This window comes from Petaurus breviceps, unplaced genomic scaffold (genome assembly GCF_028583685.1).
Source record: "Petaurus breviceps papuanus isolate PSGF00001 unplaced genomic scaffold, PetGlider_PUasm1.0 428, whole genome shotgun sequence".
NCBI lineage: Eukaryota > Metazoa > Chordata > Mammalia > Diprotodontia > Petauridae > Petaurus > Petaurus breviceps.
The window spans coordinates 52,168-74,311 of record NW_027186331.1 but is presented as its reverse complement, the minus strand read 5'-3'; the positions used below and the strand labels follow the sequence as shown (position 1 = coordinate 74,311).

General features: G+C 43.6%; 1 protein-coding gene across 1 annotated transcript in view; it reads right to left on the bottom strand.

Moving 5' to 3' along the window:
• LOC138171343 (sodium/glucose cotransporter 1-like) overlaps positions 1–22,144 on the bottom strand; it is a 66,487-nt gene that overhangs the window by 4,579 nt on the left and 39,764 nt on the right. Inside the window, exons 5-10 of the mRNA XM_069100786.1 lie at positions 19,155–19,375; positions 16,248–16,383; positions 14,357–14,464; positions 9,162–9,312; positions 5,309–5,477; positions 1,366–1,581 (exon numbers count right to left, since the gene is read on the bottom strand). Of these exons, the coding sequence (XP_068956887.1) occupies positions 1,366–1,581; positions 5,309–5,477; positions 9,162–9,312; positions 14,357–14,464; positions 16,248–16,383; positions 19,155–19,375 (1,001 nt within the window). The remainder of the gene's footprint in view (positions 1–1,365; positions 1,582–5,308; positions 5,478–9,161; positions 9,313–14,356; positions 14,465–16,247; positions 16,384–19,154; positions 19,376–22,144) is intronic.

Here is a 22,144-nt window from a genome sequence, read left to right as displayed (position 1 = left end):
AAAATTACCAAATAGTTCTTACACTTTGATGCAGTGACCCAACTGCTGGATTTATACTCTCAAGGAAATCAATGACAGGAAGGAAATATTTATAGGTACAAAAATATGTATAGCAGCACTATTTCTAATGATGAATAATTGGGAACAAGGCATATCCTCCAACCAGGGAGGTAGGTATCATTATCATCACCTTTTTTTTTCAGATAAAGAAACTGAGGCCCAAAAGAGGTTAAATAATTTCCCCAGGGTCATATAGCTACGAAATGTCTGACACCAAGTCAAGAACTCTATCCACTACAGTTCCCAACTGATCTGCTTGAATGTTGGTATGATATCTGGGTAGCCTGGGCTTGTAATCAATTTTTGGTGAAGGGCTAAATCTATGATAAGATTTTTCAGAGCCCTGTCTGACTGCATTGCTTGAAGTGAGACTCTGTCCCATTCATCTCACCAATGTTCTCAGGAGCCTGGGTGTTTGGTTAATGCCTTCTACCTCCTGAAATCACTGTGTATTTACTGATCTGTGTACATGTGGTGTATCGCCTGCAGAATGTGAAAACTTTGAGGATGAGGGATGTTAGTTTTTGTCTCTACATCCCCAGTGCCTAGGTCCATGTCTCGCACAGATGTATTTAGTCAATATTTGGTAAACTGAATTAAGCCAGGGCAAAGAATCAGACAGAGTGTGTTTAAGGTCTTGCTCCAACTCTCCAAAAGTTGTAGGATCTCATCATGTAGGTGCTCCCTTCAATGAGGAAGACTATAAGTCATCCACACTTGGCCATTCCTTTAAAAGCTGAATAGATCAAAAATGACTGTTGACAAATTAATAAGAACAAGTCCGACCTCAAAGAAGAGAGATGGGAAGACATCCCCTACTCCTTTGCAGAAATGTAAAATGTATGGGAGGATAACGCTACATATGTTGTCAGATTTTCCAAAGTGTTGATTGAGTTGGCTCATTTTTTCCCTCTTTCTCTTTCTTTTTTTCCTTGAAAAAATGCTTGGATATATTGAATGGCTCTCTGGGAGAGGAGGAAGAGTAATATGGGGGAGGAAGGAGATTTAGGTGATATAAAATAAAAGATATAAATAAAAAGTGTATTTTTAAAAATCAAGTAGAATTGGGCTGTCCCAGGATCATGGATGATCAGGTCATCCGCTGACACTCTAAATGGAGCTCAAGTTTCACAATCAGGAAACTGAGGCTTCACCTTTAGGGATCTGACAGTAAGGTTAAGAATTCACTGGGGATCTGACAATAAGATCATAGGTTTCTTATGGATTCCTCAGATCTCTGAAGCAAAACAAAAAACAAGAGGGCAACTCTCAATGGAAGACTCACAGAAACGTGATAATACATACATGCACATCTGGGATGGGCTTCGTCAAGAGAGAGACGGTTAAAATGATGATGATTGACACAACAAAGAGGATGATGGCAAAGTAGAGGTAATGGACACCACAAATTATTGTAGGACAGTCGCTGGGCTCCATACAGCTGCCTGTTCCATAGGCAAACTCCGTAATCATTCGAGACAGTCCAATCAGGAGTCCCACAACCAAGCCCCAAAAGGCACCCTGCAAAAGAAGGACAGAGAAGCCATGTGAACTGTGAAGGTAGACGCTTCTGCCAGTCAGCCGTGTTTCTGAGTTGAGGATGTAGCTTGATGACATGAATAAAGCACTGGACTTGAGGCCAAAAGACAGATTTGAATTCTGCCTTCAGCCAAGTCATGGAACCACTCTGGGCCTAGATTTCCTCATCTGTAAAATGGAAATAATGACACTTTACTATCTACTTCACTTTTTGTGATATATATTTATCTTGTATCCTTAATGAAATGGAAAACTTCTTGGGGGAAAAGAAACAAAGTATGTCTTACAGTAGTATAAATGAAGTTATAGGTGTGATGGTGGTCTTGGGTGAAGAAGACCTAGTCTCAAGTGCTAACTCTGAAATGAACTAGTCAGGTGACCCTAGAGAAGTCACCCAACCTCCTGAAATGTTTAGTTACCTTATTTATATGTGATTTGTCATCACAAAATTTCAGAGCAAGAGGAAACTAGCTGAGAATCTCTCCTAACCTATCCCTGATGAGGGATGTTCCAGCTAAGGGTGGGGAAACTGAGGCCTTGAGGTCACATGTGGTCTTCTGGGTCCTCAAGTGTGGTCATTTGACTGAATCTAAACTTCATAGAACAAAGCCCCTGAATAAAAGGATTTGTTCTGTAACACTTGAATGCAATCAAAAGGCTGCACCCAAGGACCTAGAAGGCCACATGTGACTACGAGGCCACAACTTCACCATTCCTGGTCCAGCGTTTGCTTGAAACTCTTTGCTGAGGAGAATTCCAGTCTCCCAAAGCAGCCCATTTGATTTTTTTATATATTATTTTTAGAAAGTTGTTTTTTCTTACATCCAACTTAAACTGGTCTATGCAACATCCATCCATCCATCCATTGTTCCTACCTACTTCTGCCTCTGAGGTTATGCACAATGAATCTAATCCCTTATACATTTAGCATCCCTTCAAGTATTTAAAGACAACTATGTCTCCTCTGGAGAGGTACAGTGGACAGATTGTTGGGCCTGGAGTCAGGAAGACTCTTTGTGAGTTCAAATCTGACCTCAGACACATATTAGCTGTGGGACCCTGGGCAAGTAACAAACCTGTTTGCCTCAGTTCCTCATCCGTAAAATGAGCTGAAGAAGGAAACAGTAAACCACTGCAGTATTTTTGCCCAGAAAACCCTAAATGGGGTCACAAAGAGTCAGACACAACTGAAAAATGACTCAAAACAAATGTTTCCCTTGTTTCTTTTCAGGCTCTGCAGCTCCATTTCCTTCAACTGATGGTCATGTGGGGTGATCTAGGAGACCGTTAACATCTAGGTTACCCTCTATACTCTCTTTGTCTTATCCAAGTTTTTCCTAAAATATGGTCCCCAGGACTTAGCAGATACAACCTGATCAGGACAAGATACAGTGGGGCCATAACTTCCTTATTCCTGGGACCTGGGCCCCATTTCATGTTGTTAATGCATTAACGAAGGAGCTGCCAAATCACACACTGACTTGTATTGAGCCTGAAGTACATTAAACCCACAGATGTTGGGGGAGGGGGGTCAGACAAATGTCTAAATCTACCCTAAGCTGTATGTGGGGAAATTGATGTATTGATTCTGCTGCATGCTTTGACTTTATCCCTGTGAAATTTCATCTTATTAGGTGTGGCCCAAAGTTCTAGTGGTCAAACCCTTTGTGAATCCTGACTCTAACTTGTTATCTGTCCATCCCCACTTTATATTACTCATACATCTCACATTTGATAAGCAAATCATCTGATCACTTATGTAATCACTAACAAAGATGTTTAAAAATACAGGAGCAAGCACAGATCCTTGGGACACTCCAATGGAGATCACCTTTTGAGTTGACACTAAATTGTTAATGACTACTCTCTTCCTCTGACCATTATTAATTGTAATCTTGTCTGGCCCATGTCTCTCCATATTTCCCACAAAAAAAATGATGGGAAGGATTTTGGTAGACACTTTATTAAAATCTAGTTAAACCATATCTACAGCATTCTCCTGATTCAAGTCTAATTGTTTTGTTTTTTACTGGTGTCTGTGTTTATGTCAGTGTAGTTACATTGTCAAAAATGGAAATCGGATGATTTTAGCATACCCTATTCTTGGTGAAGCTATGCTGACTCTTTGTGACCACTGCTTGATTTTCTCAATATTCACTAAGCATCCTTATAACAACCCAAAGTAGAACTTTGTTAGGAATAAAAGTTAAGTCCATGGGTCTATAATTTACAGGTTCCATTAAGTATACTGCCTTGTTATGACATTGTGCTTTTGAAATCTTAAAGACATATTCTTGCTATTACATAGAATACTGCTTTTATGTATATGTCTTATTTCCTCAAGATTGTATTCTCAAGACTCCTCAAGTCTTATTTCCACGAGACTAAGTAGAAATGATGCTTTAGACTTCCCTTGTGTCTCTGTAATGGTAAGAGACTTTGAAGATTTTCCCTGCCCCTTAATGGGCCTCCCTTGAATCCCAACAAGAGAAGCTAGTTTAGGGGAGGCTTGTTTTTCAGGAAGGCACATATCTTTCATTACTTTGTAATTAGGCAGTGGGTCACAAAGGTTGTGATGTTCTCTGACTCTGGAGAAGGATACACACACACACACACACACACGCACACACATATACCCTAAGGCGAGGTTTTGTTTTGCTGTTCACTTATGGGAACAGTTGTGTGATTTGGCCAGATGAGACTCTGGGCAACCGTTGAGACCCTTGGCTTTCAAAACCCAGATATTAGTGTTTCTCTCTCTGGTAACTAACACTGCATTATGTAATGGTCAGACAGTTAGAAGCCCTGTCTGTTGATCCATTAGATTGTGTTGTTTTCTCTGTCTTTATTTTGTCTGCTTCTAATTTCTGTTCATATTTTCTGAATTTCAGGGTGCTGACTTTTTCCCCTGAACTAAGTGAATTATGTGTGTATACATACATACATACACACACACACACACATATATATATATGTATATCTGTTTGATTAAAGTTAGATTGTTAACCCCTTTTGAGTTGTTTTCCTTTAGAAAAGCAGATCAAAGAACCTGTTCTAGCAGCCATCCTGAGCATGCTAGGGTGCTTTTTGATACACTCTCCCAGCACCTAACATGGAAAGAAAGGTATAACTGGGCTCACTCAACACTTCTTTGCCCTAAGTACCGATTGAAGTCATTCTGGTACCCCCCTTTTATTGGACTTTCATAGATATTTGTAACTGGCTCTTACAAGCTCACCAAGGGATATGATACTATTAAAATCAGTTTTAGGGTATTTGCTGAGTGCCAACTGAGGGTAAGGCACTCAACTGCACACAAAGAGGTTTATAGAATCATAGAATTTTAGAACTGAAGGAGACATCAGGGATAATCTTGTACAACTCCCTGATTTTGCAGATGAGGAAACTGAGGCCAAGAGAGAAACTACTTTGGCCAAGATCGTGTAGCTATTAAATAACAGAGCCAAGACAGGAGCTCAGGTCTGTGCCTCTTTCCTTACACAATGCCCAGTCCCTGACTTTCATTGGTTCACTTACAGTCTCTAAGAGTCTTGCTTCTTAGTCCTTTACTGCTGCCTATAGCTAAGAGTTCTGGGGAAGGTCACAGTTTTGATAAACAAAGCCCATTGGCATTAGAAGAGATTCTGCTTCAGGGGAAGAAGTCTTAAATTTCTGAGTATAATGACATTTCTCCAAGGCTTATACACACCGGCTCATTGACTCTCTTGCAGAAAATGGCGAGCAAGAAAACAGCCGCGATGGGTGGCCCCAGGTAACTGGTGATCGACTGGATGTAGTCAAAGAGCTGCCCACTCTGAGCCGACTGCACGATAGGGACCCAGGCAATGCTGATGCCAATTAGTGCCAGGATGAACAACCTGCGAAGGAAACCAGCCCACACAAGTCAGGAGGTGGAATCCACTTAATGGAGTGATCAAGACACATACAAGTATCCAAAGGCACAAAGGTTCCTGACATAGGCAGCAGAGAAGAATGAGCAAGTCCCCGAATTAGCAGCCTGCTTTCCTCTCTATTCCCAAGGCTAATCATTTGTTTTGAATGGAATGTTCTGCCTTTGTGCAACACATCTATGCCAATGGTAAATGAAAATGTGTTTGACTTTCCCCAATAGCCACGTTTTCTAGCAGGAACCCAGTCCCAGGCATTGCTTTCCTGTATAGTCAAAGCACAGAATCTTAAGTCAATTAACTATTAACCTTCACAGAGGGAGCTCTTGGCCTCATGCTTTTGTACCTCTCCTGTTATCATCTAGTACAGCTCCCTCATTTTACAGATGGATAAACTGAGGCCCAGAAAGTAGAAGTGGCAGAGCTCCCACGATTAAACATTTACTTCAAGAAAATCAAAGATAGAAAGAGAGGTCCCATGGAAACCAGTATATTCATAGCGGTACTTTCTGTGTCAATAAAGAACTGAAAGCAAAGGATACGCCCTTTGATTAGCGAATGACTAAATAAATTTCAGTACATGAATGAATGGAATATTATGGTAGCATAAAAAATGCTGGATACAAAAAAGCATGAAACATAATAAAACTTATTTGAACAGATGTTTGTGTGGTTTGTCCTTCATTCTCGAAGAGGACCATGGCATCAGGAAGATGATGACATGACTTGCAATTGAGTTTGATTTGAGTGATGGAGGGCTGTGTAAAGTCAGTAATTTACACAATCAGTATGACAATAGAAATGGGACATGGGGAAGAATCTGAAGCCGAAAGTCACGCGATTGTAATGACCATGTTTGGTCCTGGAAAAGGAATGAGAAAATGCACGTACCCTCCCTTCTTTGCAGATGTGACACTATGAGTGTGGGACATTGTATGCACCACCAATCCTGGTTGATGTTTGGTTTTGGCTTTGCAGAAATGCTTTTTGTTCCTTCTATTTTAATTTTTTAGAGATAGCTCTTTGGGAAAGGAAGGGATGAAGGGCACAAATGGAAATTAAGAAAGCAATACAACTTTAAAAAAAAAGTAATTGAAGGAATGAACTGCCTCAGGATGTAGGGATTTCCCCATCAACAGAGGTCTTCTAGCAAGCACTGGATGATCACTTGCTGGGGATATTATACGAGGACAGGGATTCTTGGGTTGGCCTAGAAGGTTTATCAGTTCCTTTCCAACACCTAAGCCCTAGAATTCTATTAAATGGAATACAAAGCACTGGCCCTAGAGTCAGGAGGACCTGAGTTCAAATCCTGCCTCAGACACTCAACACAAAACTAGCCATGTGACCTTGGGCAAATCTCTTAACCCCTATTGCCCTCCAAAAAGAAAAAAATAAGGGATAAAAAGGACATTATGGGGCAGTGGGTACAGGGCTGGGGGGAATGAAACTGGCAGTGTAGTCTAATAATAATAATTAACAAAAACACACATATTTCTCTGTATGATGTTTTCTGTGTGCCAGTGCTAAGTGTTCTGCAATCATTATTTCATTTGATCCTCACAACAACCTTGGGAGGTAGATGGGTGACCTTTGGCAAGTGATTTCTTCTCTCAGAGTTTCCATTTCCTCACTTGTAAAAGAGACATTTGAACATGTTGTGGGAGAAATAGACATGAGTCTGAAGACTTGTGTGAGTCCTAACTATGACACCTACTAGGCATGAAGTCCTGGGCAGGTCACAAAAAGCTCTCAGGTTTCAGTTTCTTTATATGGAAAATGAGAGGAATGCCCGACCTTGTCTCCAAGGACCCTTCCAAATCTAACATTTTTACTCTATGACCTCATGTTCTTGAAGATTCTCTCTAACTCTAGACCCAGTGAGCCCTATGAACTTGGGCTAAAGGCCTGACTTTGCCACTAAATTATCATGTGACCTGGAAACCTTACCTCTCTGGGTCTCAGTCTTCTCATCTGCAAAATGAGGTTGGGGTGATTGATGGATGGTTGATTCCTAGGTTCCTTTTTTTCTTCTAGCATTGTATGACCTGGCCTAAGCCCTGAAGTTGAAAGTAGAAGCTTGAAGATTTCCAGATAAAGGAAACGTTCAAGGAGGTAACAAAAGTAGCCACGGAGGGACACTCATGTTCCACTAGCCAGAATAGGAGTCATGGGCATGCGAAGAGCTCTATTGTGAGTCTGTCCGGGTACACCTAGTCTCAATGTCCCTTTCAAACTTGGCTTACGATGTTCTGCTTGACATCAATAAATAAGTATTAAGCACCTGCTAGGCCTAGACAGGCACTGTCCTAACTGCTTGGGATGAAAAGAAAGACCAAAGACAACCACTGCCAGTGAGGAACTCCCAACACAAACATGCAAACAACTACGTAGCAATGAAGGACGGGATAAGGAAGAGAAAATACGAACAGAGGGAGGGCTCTGGAATGGAGGGTTGGCAAAGGCTGCTTGCCTGTAGTGGGCACCTGAAGGAAGCAGAAAAACAGAGGAAGAGGGAGAGAGAGCACTCCAGGTATGTGGGGATGCCAACGAAAATGCCCCGAGGGGCAATAGGGAAGGTTTTCTTCAGAGAACTGCCAGGAGGCTAGTGTCCCTGGAGCAAATAATGGATTTGGATGGACAGAAGTAAAGAAGACGGGAAAGGGAGAAGGGGCAGGTTAGGAAGGGTTTTGAATATCAAACAGGATTTTGTGTTTGATCCTGGAGATGAAAGGGAGTCACTGGAGTTGACTGAGTTGGAGAGGAATGAGGTGGGAGTGAAATGGTCAGACCTATGTGATGGCAAAATCACTTTGGGACCAGTAGAGGATGTAGTGGAGTGGGGAGAGATTTGCTGCAGGCAGACCTCCCAGTAGCCATTGCAATAGTCCAGGTGTGAGGTGGTGAGGGCCTGCACAGAGTAGGGCAGTGTCAGAAGAGGGAGGAGGGCTCATTGGAGCAAAGCCTGAAAGGCGAAATGGGCAGGCCTTGGCAGCAGCATGGGTATGGAGGGTGAAGGAGTCCAGGATATCTCCAAGTTAGGGAGCCTGGGGGATGGACAGATGATGGCACCCTCTACAGTAACAGAGAAGTTCAGAAATAGGGAGGGTTTAGGGGGAAAGATAGTAACTTTAGTTTTGGAATAAGCTTTCTTCCAGCTCACTGCCTTCTTAGGCATGGAAGTTCCTCCATGTTTTGACATTCTGTGTTCTCAGGACCTTTCCAGCTCACACATTCAATGTTCTAAGGTTCTTCCTAGCTCCAACATTCTAAAACCCATCCAGGTTATGACTTAGCATTGTTCTAAAGTCCTTTCCAACTAGGAAGGGCTTCAGATTCAATCTAAGACCTCTCCCAACTCTAACACTCTATATTCTGGGGTCCTCTCAGGTCCAAAATTTCTGACATTTTATGTCCTAAGATCCTCCCCCACCTCCTAGTTCTGACATCCTGTGTCTCAAAGGCCTTCCAGCTTCTGACATTCCATTTTCCAAAGTCCGTCCCATCTCAGACTATCTGGATTCGAAGGTCCCTCCCAGTTGGTTTTTTCCTATCCTTCCCATTTCAGATAATTCTGGTTCTAAGGGACCCCCTGGTTCTGACACTCTATGACCTGCTAAATTTATGACTGAGGCAAGAGGAACACAGTCTCACCTTCCAGCAATCATGAGTTCCTTCTCAGATGCCTTCTTCCTGATTTTGGTGTAGATGTCCATGGTGAACAGAGTACTGGCACTATTGAAGATGGAGGTGAGGGAGCTCATGAGGGAGGCCATCATGACAGACAGCATCAAGCCACGAAGACCTAGAACACAAAGGAAGCTCCTGGGGTTGGGTTTGGGAGGAACTTCTGTCAGAGGTTGATCACACAGCTAATAAGTGTCCACTTTATTATTTTCCTCCCTTCCCCATCCCCCTTCTCTTCTCCGTACCCCGCCATGATGATTGCTGTTCCTGCAGCTATTCAACGACACTGCCTTGTGAGTTTCATGCTCTGAGCTAGAACAGGTACCATAAGTCAGCCTTCATTGTTCTCCAACCACATCAACATCACAAGTGCCCAAGATATAGGACTTATGGTCTTGCCTCAGCAACTACTTCACTGAGTAATAAGTAAATAAATTGTTGAATAATTTTGAGAAAAGCATCATCCTCTGTCTGGGCCTCTCATCTGATCTATAAAGTCCCTAGTAAAGATTTTCCATGTTGCATGGTCTAATGTCTCTCCAAGTATCAACATTCTATGATCTAATTTCCCTCCCAACTCCATCTTTCTATGTTCTAAGGTCCCTCCCACATCTAACAACCCATTATATATCTCTCCCAGCTCTAAGGCCTCTCCCAGTTCTGACATTTCTTGTTCTAGGGTCCCTCCCAGCTCTGCCATTCCCTGCTCTATGGCCCCTTCCAGCTCTGGAATTTCCTGTTCTAAAGCTCTTCATGGCTCTAAGATTCTCTGCTCTAAGGGCAATCTCAGCTTTGACATTTCATGTTTCAAAAACCCTCCCAACTCTGTCAGTCTATGTTCTCGGATTCTATGACTTTGTGCTTGGTACTGATCAGTGAATACAACACAGTACACCCCCTCAGTGAACTTACAGTCTAATGGGGGAGGGAAAACTTACCTATGTGACCCTTGTCCCCCCAATTAGACTGTAAGCACCCTGAAGGCAAGTCCCCTGTATCCCTTATGGCATTCCCCAGCACAGTAGCTTTCCGATGAATAGTCATGTTTGCAGTATCACCCAAGGAGGGTATCTGTGTATCATGCCTCAACCAAGGGGTCACAGCCAAGTTCGGCAGAGATACATCTGGACTTGGGGGTCAGGAGACCTGGAGAAAAGCTAGGATTCTGTGTAAGTGATATGGAGAGGGCAATAACATGTTTAAGGTCACACAGGGAATCGAGCTCTAAACCGTATACCACACAGCCAGTCTTCTCTACTCCCAGCTCTGTGGCTTTCCCACTGCCCCACAGCATATGCTGACCAATGGCCACCTTCACTTGAAATCTTTCCTGGTATTGCTTCCCAAAACAGCTCTTTTCACTTTGGGACCACCCAAGTTGTCACTTTATGGCCTCCATTTCTTCATCTGTAAAATAGAGATGGCAAACCTTGCCCTGGCCACCTTAGGAGGATGGATGAGGTTAAAATAAGGTCATGGATCCAAATCATCTACAAGTGTGGGTGAGCCACCTATGGTGATTGAGGCAATGTAGAGGACCCAGGGCATGTGAGAAAACTTTGTGAGATCAGCAGGAGGGATTATCAGTTACTGTTCTAATCTGATAGGGAGGAACTGGGGAAGGGGAGAAAGAGGAGAGTTTAACACCTTCCATCAATTCAAGTCAATTCAGAGTATGTGAAAAGAGCCCTGTATCTAGAATCAGACACCATGGGTTCAAATATTAGCTCTAACATTCCATCACTATATGATCTTGTAGGCAGTTGCAACCCCAGTCCAGGCACTTTTCCCCAGAGAAAGAAACTTCAGAAGGGGCTGTAATGGCAAGCAAAGTAGTACTTTGTTGTTTCTTTCAGCTATTCAAGTGCCTTTGAGTCTAGCCTCTGATTGTATCAAAAGTCATTGTTGGAAACAATATACATTGTGTTGCCCTTAATAGGCCTAACACCATCACATGGAGCCCATGCTGGGAAAATTTTGCCAAAAAATCAGAACAGCAAGGGTGGAACAGGAAGGAGCAGAGTGGAGAAAAGCTCGAGCAGAGCTGGGACCATGCAGAAAGAACTAAGAGGGAGAATGCTTGTGATGTCAGCACTCTGTAGCACTGTCTGTTGCTCTGTCAGATAAAAGCACACTCTCTGTTGTTTTTAGACAGAAGTCCTAAAAGAGGACTTTACTGCTGTTACAGAAGTCCTGGGACTTTACTGTTAATTTGTGTTTGATTTTTCAGACAGAATTCTTATCTGTTGATTTGTGTTATTTTGTCAGATATAAAGTGAATTGAGATGATAGTGCCAGCAATTCTTGTAAACATTGTTGTAGCTCTGTTCATCTGTCTTACTAGAAACAGAAACTTCAAAGAGCTTGGAGTGGAGCAGTAAACTGAAGTATGAAACAGGAGTGGAAAGCTGCCTTTGTGTGAGTCCAGCCAAGAGCTGGGAGTGGGTCAGCTTGTGGAAGAGGAGCCGTGGGGTTTGGAAGTCAACCTCGAGTTAAGATGGAAGGAGAATATACTTGACTACTCTGTATTGACTGATGAGATTGTGACTTACTGAATGATATGTTTCGTTTAAAACTATGTGGCCACCTTAGTAATAAGTTGTTATGTTATATTGTTGTGAATGTTTTGCTTGTTTTGCTTTAGTTTCTTGAATGTTTTGCTTTAGTTTATTGCTGAATAAATAGAGATATCACTACACTATTCTATTAGATTCTTTTTTTTTAAAGCAATTGGGGTTAAGTAACTTGCTCAAGGTTACACGGCCAGTTATTTCTGGGTGTGGTGCTGAGTATCTGAGCCCAGATTTGATCCAGGTCGTCCCAACACTGGAGCCGGTGCTCTTACTCACTGAGCCACCTGGCCGCCCCTAAGCAATTGGGGTTAAGTAACTTGCTCAAGGTTACACGGCCAGGTGTTTCTGGGTGGGTGCTAAGTGTCTGGGCCCGGGATTCGATCTCCAGGTCATCCTGACACTGGAGCCGGTGCTCTTACTTGCTGTGCTACCTGGCCGCCCCTCTATTAGATTCTTAAAGTTAATCATGGCAGCAGTCTTCAGGAGAACTGCTCCTGATTGGCTTTACACTGACCAACAGCACCACAAGGGGTGTATTATGGCTCTCCCACCCTCCCACCACTGAAAAAATTCAGCCTCATTGGATCATAGAAGGGACCACAAAGACCGAATCCAAACCCTACATTTTACAGACAAGGAAAATGAGGTTCCAAGATTGGAAGGACATCACCCAAAGTCACATAGATGAGTAAAGACTTCATTCCATCACCAGGTTCTTCCTATTATACTCCACTGCCTCATACCAAAACATTCCAGAAACCATTGAGATACCCATTCAGATACTATCACCCACATCCTTGACCAGTGGGTAGCAGCTGCCCTATGTGGAGGTCACAATAGCCCTAGCTGGGACACAAACAGCCACTTCAACCTTTCTTTAATTGTGAAACTGATGGGGTGCTTGGGATCTATGTTTGTAAAATCAATTTGTAACATCAATTTGTAATACCAATTTGTAACATCAGTAATGATGGGGTGCTTGAGATCTATGTTTGTAACAACAATTTGTAAAACTTTGTAACATCAATTTATAAAACCAGTCTGTAAAATCACGTTTCCCTTTCCCAGCCTAAAACTCTGCCCCTTCCCCCTATCTGCACTCTGCCTAGGCAGCAACTTGTGACTCCTTTGTCCTTGCTTCCAGTCTGGCCCAAATCTCATCTCCAAGTTAAAGTCCTCAAACTTTTATCTATGCACTGAAGTCACAAGTTCCTCCCATTCAGCCCTAACTTTTATCTATGCACTGAAGTCACAAGTTAGCCTTGGTTCCCTTACATCCATCCTGTCAGCCCTGTCAATGGCAGCCTTTGTGAAGGTAAATCCTACCCTTTAAAAGTAAAAGCCTGTGCCCCCTTTCACTTGCAGGCAGCCCCAGTCTCTGAGGTGGTTAACAATTACCTCTGGATGTTATAGGATTATAATGTTTTGCCCAAGGTTATGAATTGCATCAACATGGAAAAACTCCACATTCTTCCCTTACAACCCAGGGCAGAATACTCCAGGCCATTGTGTGGAGTCAATAACTGTTCATGTGACCTTGATTAAGTCCTTTCTCCATCCTGAGCCTTCCTTGAGCACAAGATGGGAGAGACATGGTTAAATAGCAGTATGTCTGAAGAAGATCTGGGGTCTTAAGGGACTGAAAGCTCAATGTGAATTAGCAGAGTGAAGCAGTGACAAAAAAGAAAAAAGGAATGGGATCTTGGTTTTCACTCAGAGAGGCCAAGGTTCCAGGAACAGAGTGGTGACAACCCCACTGCCCTCTGCCCTGATCAGACCTCATCTGAAGTATTCTGTTCAGCTCTGGATAACACAGTTAAGGATGTGAATAAGCTAGGCTGGGGAAGGGTCTTGAGACCAAGGAACTGGGAGTATGTAGCCTGGAGAAGAAAATAATCTGGGGGAGATACCAGAGTTTTGTACAAGCATCTGAAGGGCTTCATGTGGAGGAGGGGCCTACTGTCATCATATCACTCCCCTGCTCAGAATCCTGCTTTGGTTCCCCACACCAAGATCCAACCAGTCCTTTTGCCTCCATGTGTTTGGCCCCAGGGGGCAGGACCAGGCAGTGGCACAGAAGCCAATTCAGGGCTTGATGTCAGGAAAAAATGTGTGATCCATGAGAGCTGCCCCAAGGTGTCAGGGCTGCCAGTAGAGGTAGTGAGCTCACCCTCCTTGGAGGTATTCAAGAAGAGGGGAAATGATCTTTTGTCACTGGGTATCCCTTCCATGTGGGTATGCATTGGACCAGATGGTCACTGAGTCCTCTTCCAATTCTAAACCATTGACCCCATGAGTCTTCTTGCTCTCTATGTGACCTTGGGCAAGTCAGTTAAACTCTAGGCCTTGTGAGGTAATTGGGGTAGATAATTGATGATGGACCCTCTAGCTACAAATCTGTGATTTACATTAAAACAGTGTCATGTCCCTTTGCTGTCCAGTCTCTAGAGTTTCTTGGCCCTTACCAAATGCAAACACTGCCATGGAAAATCCCTGCAGACCAAGTCCCTCCAACAGCCTCTTCCTTCCCAAGATCCCCCTGCCACCTGCTCTCCCAGAACTGGCCTACCGGACAAGCCAGGTCCTCACCATTTGGCATGAGTTCCACCACCAGGGTTGGGAAGGCAATGTTGGTACAACCCACGCTGGTCCCACATTGGGCTTCACACTCTGAGGGAAGGACACAGGCAACCTTATCTGGAAAGAAAAGGAGCATGGAAGGGATGAGGATTTGAACCTGGGACTCCTGCCCCACTGGGACCTCCTCAAATGCCTACCATCATCAGAACACTCCCCTACTCAGAAACTTGCCTTGGTTCCCCACACTAAGATCCAACCAACCCCTTTGTCTGGCATCTCCAAGCCCCCATAATCTCCCTAGATCTTCCTTAAAGATCCAACCACTCCATGCCCACATCCTGTAGCTCCAGCCCCATCCCAAACTCTGGATGAGGGCAAATATAGCTCCTGAGCAGGGGCAGAGGGAGGGCAAGGCTTGGAGGTGGAGTTGGAGGAGGTGTCCTACTGTGGGGACAATTGTCTCATTTGTCCTGAGAGGTGCAATCCAGAAATTCATCCAACAAACATTACTACTTGCAAGGGACTAGAAATGCAAGAATGAAAAATGACAAAGCCTCTGGCCTCAAGGAGACGATGATCTAATGGGGGGTATCCCCCTTCCTACCTCCTCTATTCCCTGAAGTGTCCCACCCCTGTCATTTCCATCTGCGGAAGTCCCCTCTCTTCCTTCAGAATCCTCCACAATCTGGCTCCCACCTCTCTTCCTAATCCTCTCTCATATTATTTCCCTTCATTCACCCTCTGTCCCTGTCAAATTGGTTGGCTACCCATTTCCTCTATACAACATTCTCATCTCCCACCTCTGTGACTTTGCACCATGTGTCCCCCTATCCTAGAATGCCATCACCTCCACTTCACAAAATCCTAGGCTTCCACACAGGTGCCCCTCCCTACGGAAGCTTTTCCTCCTCTGCATAGGTGTTAGTACTCTCCTTACTAGAACTGTTTTGTACTGATCTCGTGCAGTGTTGTATATACACATCTCTGTATGTTCTTGGCTCCCAGGAGAAGGTAAATGGCTTGTAGAGCAGGGCTGATCCATTTCTGTTTTTGTATACCCTGCACCCAGCACTAAACCTGGCATACATCAGGTGATTAATAAATGCTTGTTGATGGGTTGGTTGGTCTAGTCCAGTCTCTCCTTGAGGACAGGGACTGATTCACCTTTGTCTTTGCACCTCAAAACCTTGCATTCACGTGAATAAACATGCCCTCATATGGGGATGGAGAAAGGATATAATCTTTTTTTGCTTTTTTTTTTTTGGAGGGTAACTGGGATTAAGTGACTTGCCGAAGGTCACATGGCTAGGTTTTTTTAAGTGTCTGAGGCTGGATTTGAACTCAGGTCCTCCTGACTCCAGAGCCGGTGCTCTATTCATTGCACCACCTAGCCACATGGAGAAAGGATATAATTGAACATTAAATTTGTTTTAAAACCAAAAGAGCAATAAGTATTTTCAAAAACCACTAGTTTGTTGATCAAAGTTGGACTGCATTGGATTCCAGGGCCACCACAGATGCTGGCCCCTCCAAGCACACAGACTCCTTTGACCCCATTCCTTCCCACTTCCAAGTGATCACTCCCTCCTGGAATGTCTGAGAGCTGTGGCTTCCTTCCTTCTCCCAGTATCCCCACCAAATACCCTCCCTGCATCTGACTTGTCATGGGCACGTATCACATTCCCCTATAAGGTCAAATTTCTGGGAGGGGGACAGACAAAAGGTAAATTTAAAAGGGAGCACAGGAATAGTCTAGGTTCTTGACAAGCAAATAATGCCCAAGTCCAGGGCTGAGCAGCCTCACTCAGGAGCCAAGGCAAGATAGGAAGGGATAAAAGAGGCTGATGAGAAGGGGCCAGGATTTCATGCAGGTGGGCCTGGGACTGCTGAAGCTGGGTACCTGTGTATAGTATCCGACTGATCATTCCAGGCATCACAATAAGAAACATGGGCAGTAGCTTTATATAACCACATAATATGCAGCCAGCCTTCACATGGGACATGTTCTTTCCTGAGAGACACCTCTGTACAATGACCTGTCAGGAAAACACACAGAATGAGGAACATAGATCAGGGACCCCCAGCCCTGCTCTGCCTGCCTCCTCCACAGTTGGAGCCCTTGAGGATCTCCATTGAGAGGGAGGTGGGCTGACAGCCTTTTAACAGCAGAGAAAAAAATGATTGAGCTCAGCAAAAAGAAGAATTCCTTTATGCAGGACCCCCGGGTGCTTCTTCCATCCTCTCCCAAGGGTGCTTGTCTCCCTCACTTTTCAGACCACTTTACCCAGAAGCAAACACTGCTAACTATCTGGTATCTATCTTGTGAATCCCTACATCTGTATTTGTGTCTCCCATTAAAAAATGGGAGCTTCTTGTGGGCAGGGCATGTTTCAGTTTTTCAGTCTTTGTAGCCCTGGTTTCTAGTTGTGAGAAGTGTGCTTGCTCTAGAAAGAAAAGACTCGTGAAACCAGCAAAGTTCTCAGTGCATTTATTATACATTCATTGTGAATGTGTAACTCCCTAGTGGAGAACATTTGCTCAGACACATGCAAAGCTATTTATGCTCTGTTCCCAGTTTGAATTCCCTCCTCCCTTGCTCTCCATTGGCTAGATGCAACCTCATGAACCACTCACTTCATGTTCTCCTCCCTGATATGCCCCCCTCAACCAACTCTGTAAGCATGCATCCAAGCTCTGACCTTTTACTTAATCAGAAGTCTGGTTCTGCTAGGTCACAGCTCGGATTTCCTATAGAAACAGAATTCCTTCTTTTGTTTCTGACACTAGCTCAGTGCCTGGCACAAAGGGGGAACTGACATGAGGAGTCCCTTCTGCCAGCACAGCTCCACCCTTTGCCTGGAATTCTGTGGCAGTGTAGCCATCTCTATCTTCCCAGGTGAAGACTATCTCTATTCATTATGCCAGGCTAGTCAATAAACACTAATTAAGTAGCTACTGTGTGATAAGATGCAAGTATATAAAGAAAAGCTTAAAAAAAAAACACTACTTGTTCTCGAGGAGATTTGGAAACAACATGCAAATTACTATGGGTAAGCCAGATAAGAATAAGGAAATGGGAAATAATCCCCAAAGGGAAGGTATTGCCCTTTACAGGAGCCACTAAAAGTGGGGTTTTAGCAGGAAGTTGAAGGAAGCCAGGAAGGGCAGGAGGAGGAAGAGCGTTCCAGGCAGGGGACACAGCCAGGAAAAATGCCTGGAGGCAGGAGATGGAAGGGCTCGTTCAAGATAGATATTCATGGATCAAAGAGTATGTGGGTGAAGGGAGGGTAAGGCATATGAAGACTGGAAAGCTGGGGGCAGGTGACAGGTTATGAAAGGCCTTAAATGCCAAACAGAGGACCACAAGTTTGGTCCTGGAGGTCATAGGGAGACACTACATTCTCTGACCAGCACTTTGGAAGCATCAATTTCACAGCTCAGCAAAGGATGGGCTGGAGTGAGGAGAAAGAAACTCAGGGCAGGGATTCTAGGCAGCCACCACTTAAATGGCTTGCTGATGAACTGACTGTGTAGGTTATGTACTATATACATACCCACATGGATACGTATTATCTATCTCAGAACATAAGCTCCCTGAGGGCAGGGACAGGTTTGCTTCCATCTCTAGCACCTGCCTTAGGTAAGTAAATGCTTATGGATAGATTAATTGCAGTTCTTCACTCTGTTCTATGAGACCTTAGAAGTCTAGCTCCCGAGATGGAAGGAACCTCAGAACCCCCTCATTTTCCAGGGGCCCAGGGACATAAAGTGCCTTGCCCAGGGTCACCCAGGTAGTAAGTGTCTGAAGCAGGATTGAAATCTGGTCTTCCTGACTCCAGACACAGGACCCTATTTATTAAACCAGTGCTTCTCAAAGTGTGGTCTGGGGACCCTTGGACATCCCTGAGACCCTTTTCAGGGGGACTACTTGAGGTCAAAACTATTTTTATAATAATACTAAGATGTTTTAATTCCTAATATGGTAGATATTGATAGATATAACCCGTGTAAAACAAACCTCTTGGAAGGGCTCGATAAATTTTCTAAACTATGATGGGGTCCAGAGACCAAAAAGTTTGAGCACTACTAGATTATATCATACTGCCCCTTAAGCTGAGTCTATACTTTTAATGATTTGTTTTTCCCATTATAAACTTGACATTCTCACTAAAATTAATAAATTTTAATTAATTAATTAAAAATTAATAAAGTTGAAATAACATTGCAGCTGAAAGTGTAAAACTTTGAGCTATTTTCCTTTTGGTTAAAAGAAAAGACTAACAGAATACACATGTTAGCAGTATGAGGACAAGGGTTAGGGGCACCATGCCCTGCTGGGAAGCCAGCCTCCCAGTCAGCAAGAACTGGCCCAAGGGGACGGGGCCCTGGATTTGCAGTTGGCAAGATCTAGGTTCAAATCCTGCCTCAACCTCTTGCTGTGGGACCCTGGGCAAATCATATGGCCCCATTCAGCCTCAACTTCCTCATCTGGAAAATGAGGGAGTGGGAATCAATGGTCTCAACATCCCTTCCAGACCTAAATCCTGTGGCCCTGCTTTTGTCCACCATAGAAAAAAAGCAGGACAGAACCCCTGACTTTCCTTCATGCATTTCAGGGCCATTGTAGGACTCTTGGGAAAGGGTTCAGTGCCAAGTGTGCTTAGAGATACCCAACAGACCCTTTGGGTGGGCAACAAGAAACATACATGCACACACACGCGCAGTCAAACACACACAGGCACACACATTCAAATGCATACATTCACGGACACACTCACACTCACACTCACTCACTGGAGTCATTTACCTGGTCGGTACACCAATACCACAGAGCGAGGATGGCGAGGCCAAAGATAAGACCTGGCCAGGGGAGGTCCCCTGTTATGGGATCACGGAATAGATGAAAGGAATCTGCCCTTGGGGTGTAGCACTCGGGTTTGGCAGTGATGTTCCCATCAGAGATTTTGCTTGGAATGGCTTTCATGTACTTCTCCACAAAGGCATCATAGCCACCAACTTCATTAAAGGCTTAAAAAAAATCATTGAAACACTGGTGAGAGGTCAGCCCCCACCCACGGCAATCCATGAATATCCAAGGGGAAAGGGAACCTTGGAAGAAACACAGCTAGCTGATAGGAAACCTGAGCTCCAGTCCTGGATGGAAAATTCCTCTGCCCTCACTGGGCCTCAGTCTCCCCATCTGTAAAATTAGGGGGAATTGGAATAGATTCTCTTTTAGGTCCCCTTCCAGTTCTGACATTCAAAGATCTGTACGTCTCTGATGAGGAGAGGAGAAAGATCAGACTAGATGGAGGTCAGGAGGTTTCTCTCTCTACCACAAACTCCCTAGGTGATCCTAGGCAAGACTCATTTATAAGAGGGACCTAATGAATACCCTCCCTGCCCACCACTCAGGCCTCCTGGGAGAACCAAATCAAATTATTCACTCATTCAATGTTTCATTAAGCATCTGACAAAAGGCAGTTTTTTTTCACTGAAAAGCACTGTATAAATATGAGATTGTTTATTATTTTTTAAATACCCCTCCTCAGCAAAGCAGAAAAGACAGTGATGAAAACTTGAGTTCAAAACCCACATCAAACCCTTACTAGCTGTGTGGCCTTGAGTTAAGTCAAGAGACTTCACTTCTGGTGAATTTCCGAGGTCTTATTGACTGGGTCATAGATAGCACTACAATCTGTCTTAGTGGAAGGGGTTTCCCTAGCCCACTGGACTCCACAAGCAGGCACACTGACGTCTCTACCCTTTCCCTGACTCTGGGAATGTGTGCACATGAACACACACACACACACACATTCACACCAAAGATATTGACTGAGGGTGAATATCTAATCAAATCAAATCAAATTCAGGAAGGATGGGGAAGTCACATCACCCATGTAACAAGGTAGCTTAATCTACAGCAAGAAAGACAGGCGAGGGAACTGTGCCCTGGTCAGTCCCCCATTGGAGAAGGTATTTAGCTCTGGGTGCCCACATTTAGGAAAGACCTTGGTTATCCAAAAAGCATACCAGGGATAGATAACTGGGATGTGGGAGAGGGTTGGGGAATCATGCCATATGAGCCCAGGTGGTAGGAAATGGGGATGTTTAGTCTGGGGAAGATGAAACTCATGGCAGGATTTGACAAGTGATGCTATCATGGGGAAAGAAGGATTCAACTTATTCTTCTTGGAGCCACAGGGCAGAACCAAGAGCATTAGGTGGAAGTGGGGAAGGCATATTTAGTCTTGATTTAAAGAAAAAAATTCTTAGCGCTTAGAACACAAGAGTGGGATGGAAATTTATAAAAATGCAAGTCATTCCACAATTGATAGATGGCAAAGGATATGATCAGGGAGTTTTCAGATGAAGAAACTAAAGCTATGTATTGTCATATGAAAAGATGTTCTAAATAACCATTGATTAGAGAAATGCAAATGAAAACAACTCTGAGCTACCACCTCACACCTATCAAACTGGCTAATATGACAAAAGAAAGAAAATTATAAAAGTTGGAGATGTGAGAAAATAGAAACACTAATACACTGTTGGTGGAGATGTGAACTGATCCAACCTTACTGGAGAGCAATCTGGAGCTATGGACAAAGGGCTATAAAGCTATGATTGTCCTTTGATCCCGCAATACCACTACTATGTTTTTATCCCAAAGAGATCATAAAAAGAGAAAAGGACCCACATGTACAAAAGTATTTATAGCAACTCTTTTGTAGTAGCAAAGTATTGGAAATTGAGGGGATGCCCATCAACTGGGGAATGGTTGAACAAGTTAGGTACGCATGCAATGAAAGACTATTGTTTTGATTATTAAACTAATGTTGAGTGAAGTAAGCAGAAACAGGAGAAAATTGTACACAGCAACAGCAGCACTGTGCTATGATCAACTCTGACAGACTTAGCTCTTCTCAGCAATACAAGATTCTAAGACAATTCCAAAAGCCTCGAGATGGATTATGCTATCCGCATCCAAAGAAATAACTATGGAGTATGAATTGTATATCGAAGCACACTGTTTTCTCTTTTTTTCCTTTTTTATAATTTTCCCCTTTGTTCTGATTCTTCTTTTACAACATAACTAATGTGGAAATATATTTAATATTATTGTACCTGTATAGTCTATATCAGATTACATGCTGTCTTAGGAAGATGGAAGGGGAGGAAGGGAGGAAAAAAATCAGAACTCAAAATCTCATGAAAGTGAAAGTTGAAAATTTAAAAATAAAATATTTTAAGGGAAAAAAAGAGTGGGGCAGAGCATCCTAATGAGTTTCCCTTTTGATGGAATTCTTCCAGTGAAGCCTAGATGACCTAGTTGTTTCTATGGAGGGGAAACCTTGGTCAGGACCCAGTTGGACAAGATGATTTAGAAAGGCCTTTCCCAACAAGATTTTGACAGCAGGAAAAACTAGGCCAGGGGTGGGTAACCTGGGGCCTCAAGGACACAGATTCCCCACACCCGAGCTAGGCTACTCTCTGAAAGAGTTCTGCACTGAGCCCTGATGATGCAAACTTCAATCATGAGAAAAGGTGTCCTCTGTTCCTATATAACTAATTACTCTGTTTTGTATGTAAAATATGAGCTCATCTTCCTTCTTGGTATTCAAAAGGATGTGTACTTCTGGGGAGTTCTTTGTTTTCTTCTGAGAAGGGAACACTGAACCAGCCCCATCCCCCACCTCACTCTCTTTGTATCCCGTTGGGACAAGTGGCCTGCCCAGGATCACACCCTCAAGATCATTAGTCCCACAGCACATCCTGCCCTACTCCACCTCCAGT